This window comes from Copadichromis virginalis, linkage group LG15 (genome assembly GCF_057382275.1).
Source record: "Copadichromis virginalis isolate Kocher_CV1m ecotype Utaka linkage group LG15, C_Virginalis_male_GT1.1, whole genome shotgun sequence".
NCBI lineage: Eukaryota > Metazoa > Chordata > Actinopteri > Cichliformes > Cichlidae > Copadichromis > Copadichromis virginalis.
The window spans coordinates 13,651,100-13,652,709 of NC_140632.1; the positions used below are offsets into that span (position 1 = coordinate 13,651,100).

General features: G+C 39.1%; 1 protein-coding gene across 1 annotated transcript; it reads right to left on the bottom strand.

Annotated features, from left to right (window-relative positions):
- Window positions 1-642: 642 nt before the first annotated feature.
- On the bottom strand, window positions 643-1,174 carry ripply2 (ripply transcriptional repressor 2). Its single transcript, XM_085433215.1, has 3 exons — window positions 1,055-1,174; window positions 893-963; window positions 643-805 (listed from the first exon to the last, which is right to left on the bottom strand). Exons 1-3 carry the CDS (start codon window positions 1,172-1,174, stop codon window positions 643-645), a joined length of 354 nt encoding a protein of 117 aa, XP_085289341.1.
- Between the last annotated feature and the right edge of the window lie 436 nt (window positions 1,175-1,610).

The window sequence follows — 1,610 nt, forward strand, 5'->3', positions numbered from 1 at the left end:
TTGCGCCCTCCACCTGTCCCACAGTTTCCGCGCTTCACGCGACACTGCACAGGAAATGGTGCGTTTAACACCCTGCACTTATCCGTGGGAAAAGGGATGTTCAGTGGAAAGAAAGCGGTTATAGCCAGTAAAGTGAATGCAAATATGGAAAGAAAAAGCTCTGCTACAACGTCTAATTAAGGGATCTGCATACATTTAGAGTGACTTGTAGGATATATTCATGTGAGGTTTTAGATGTTTCAGTGCCATAAATAAATACAGTAAGTAAGAAAGGCCCAAACAAGTTCTGCACTTGCATAAAATCAACCTGATATCTTTCGAATGGAAAATGTCACAGTCTACTGGAGAAGTTCTCATTTTCCCTTGAACACTTCAGTCAATCAATGCAGCGCTGAATGCTTAATTTGTGTGTGAGCGTGCAGTTATTATTTAAAAAGCAAATAAACTCCAGATAACGAAATTTATTTCCTGCATTTTATTATAAAATACAAAGGAGGTAGAAATGTGAAAGGAATAACTTAAGCTTGGTAACTGGTATTTGAACTATTTACATATAATTACAGGAATAAATTAAAAGATATATATATATAAATATTGTCCAATATGACAGCATGCAACATTCTTCAAAGTTCACGAAGACATTTAGTTCCGCTCCTTTTCAACCTCCTCCTCGTCATCATCGTTGTCTTCGTCGCTGCTGGAGTCTTCGTAGGTGCAGATTGCTGCTTGGACTGGATAGTTGCGAAGGAGTATTTCTGCGTCCCGGTACAGATAATCAAAGCATCTCGATTTTGGCCAGTACAACCTTAGAACAAAAAGCAATTGATGTTTTTATATTTGTAGACTTTACTCTTTTATTCAACGATGCCTTAATTAATAAAGCTCCACTTACTTGACTGGATGGATCACTTGAGGTGTTTTCGGATCTTTTGCGCCACTGAGGTCTCCATGGTTTGAAAGATTCTAAAAACAAAGAGATTTCTTTAGTCTTTCTGTCAAGTAAGCAGTGCGTGTTTGGATTTCAAAAATACAAACTTGAACGTGCAAAACTTACCTTGTGTCGGACATTGTTATCCTCATTTCGAAACCATGGCCTCCACAACTCGGACTGCTGGCTCGAATTGCCTCCGTTAGAAACAGACGATAGCCCACTCTTGTTAGCGCAGGTCTCCATGGCTCCTTGTGGTGGTCAGCTCTTCATAAAGTGTTGTGAGGATGTGGGGAAGCTGACAGGAACCGTCTTTTTATCAGGCCCTGGAAACCCGTGCCAAATTGCGTTTTGACGCGTCCCCAAGTGTTTCCATGCGCCACGGTGATAAGGTGCGAAGTCACACTTCAACAAACTACGGTCATTTGGTCACCTTCTGGTTTAATTTTGCATTAAGATTTTTTTAAACTGCCTGATAGTAATCTATTTAAAACTGTATCAGTAATGGTCAATTTCTAGCTATTTATTAATACAACTGCTTGCACAGTTGTATTATGTATGCAGATTGCAAAGTCTGCATGTGTTTTGTACTGTCAATATTGTGACAGGTTTTGTGTGTGTGTTGCTTTTTTTAATGATTATCCGTAAACGTAATTTTAAATTCAAGCACCTATTTTAATCA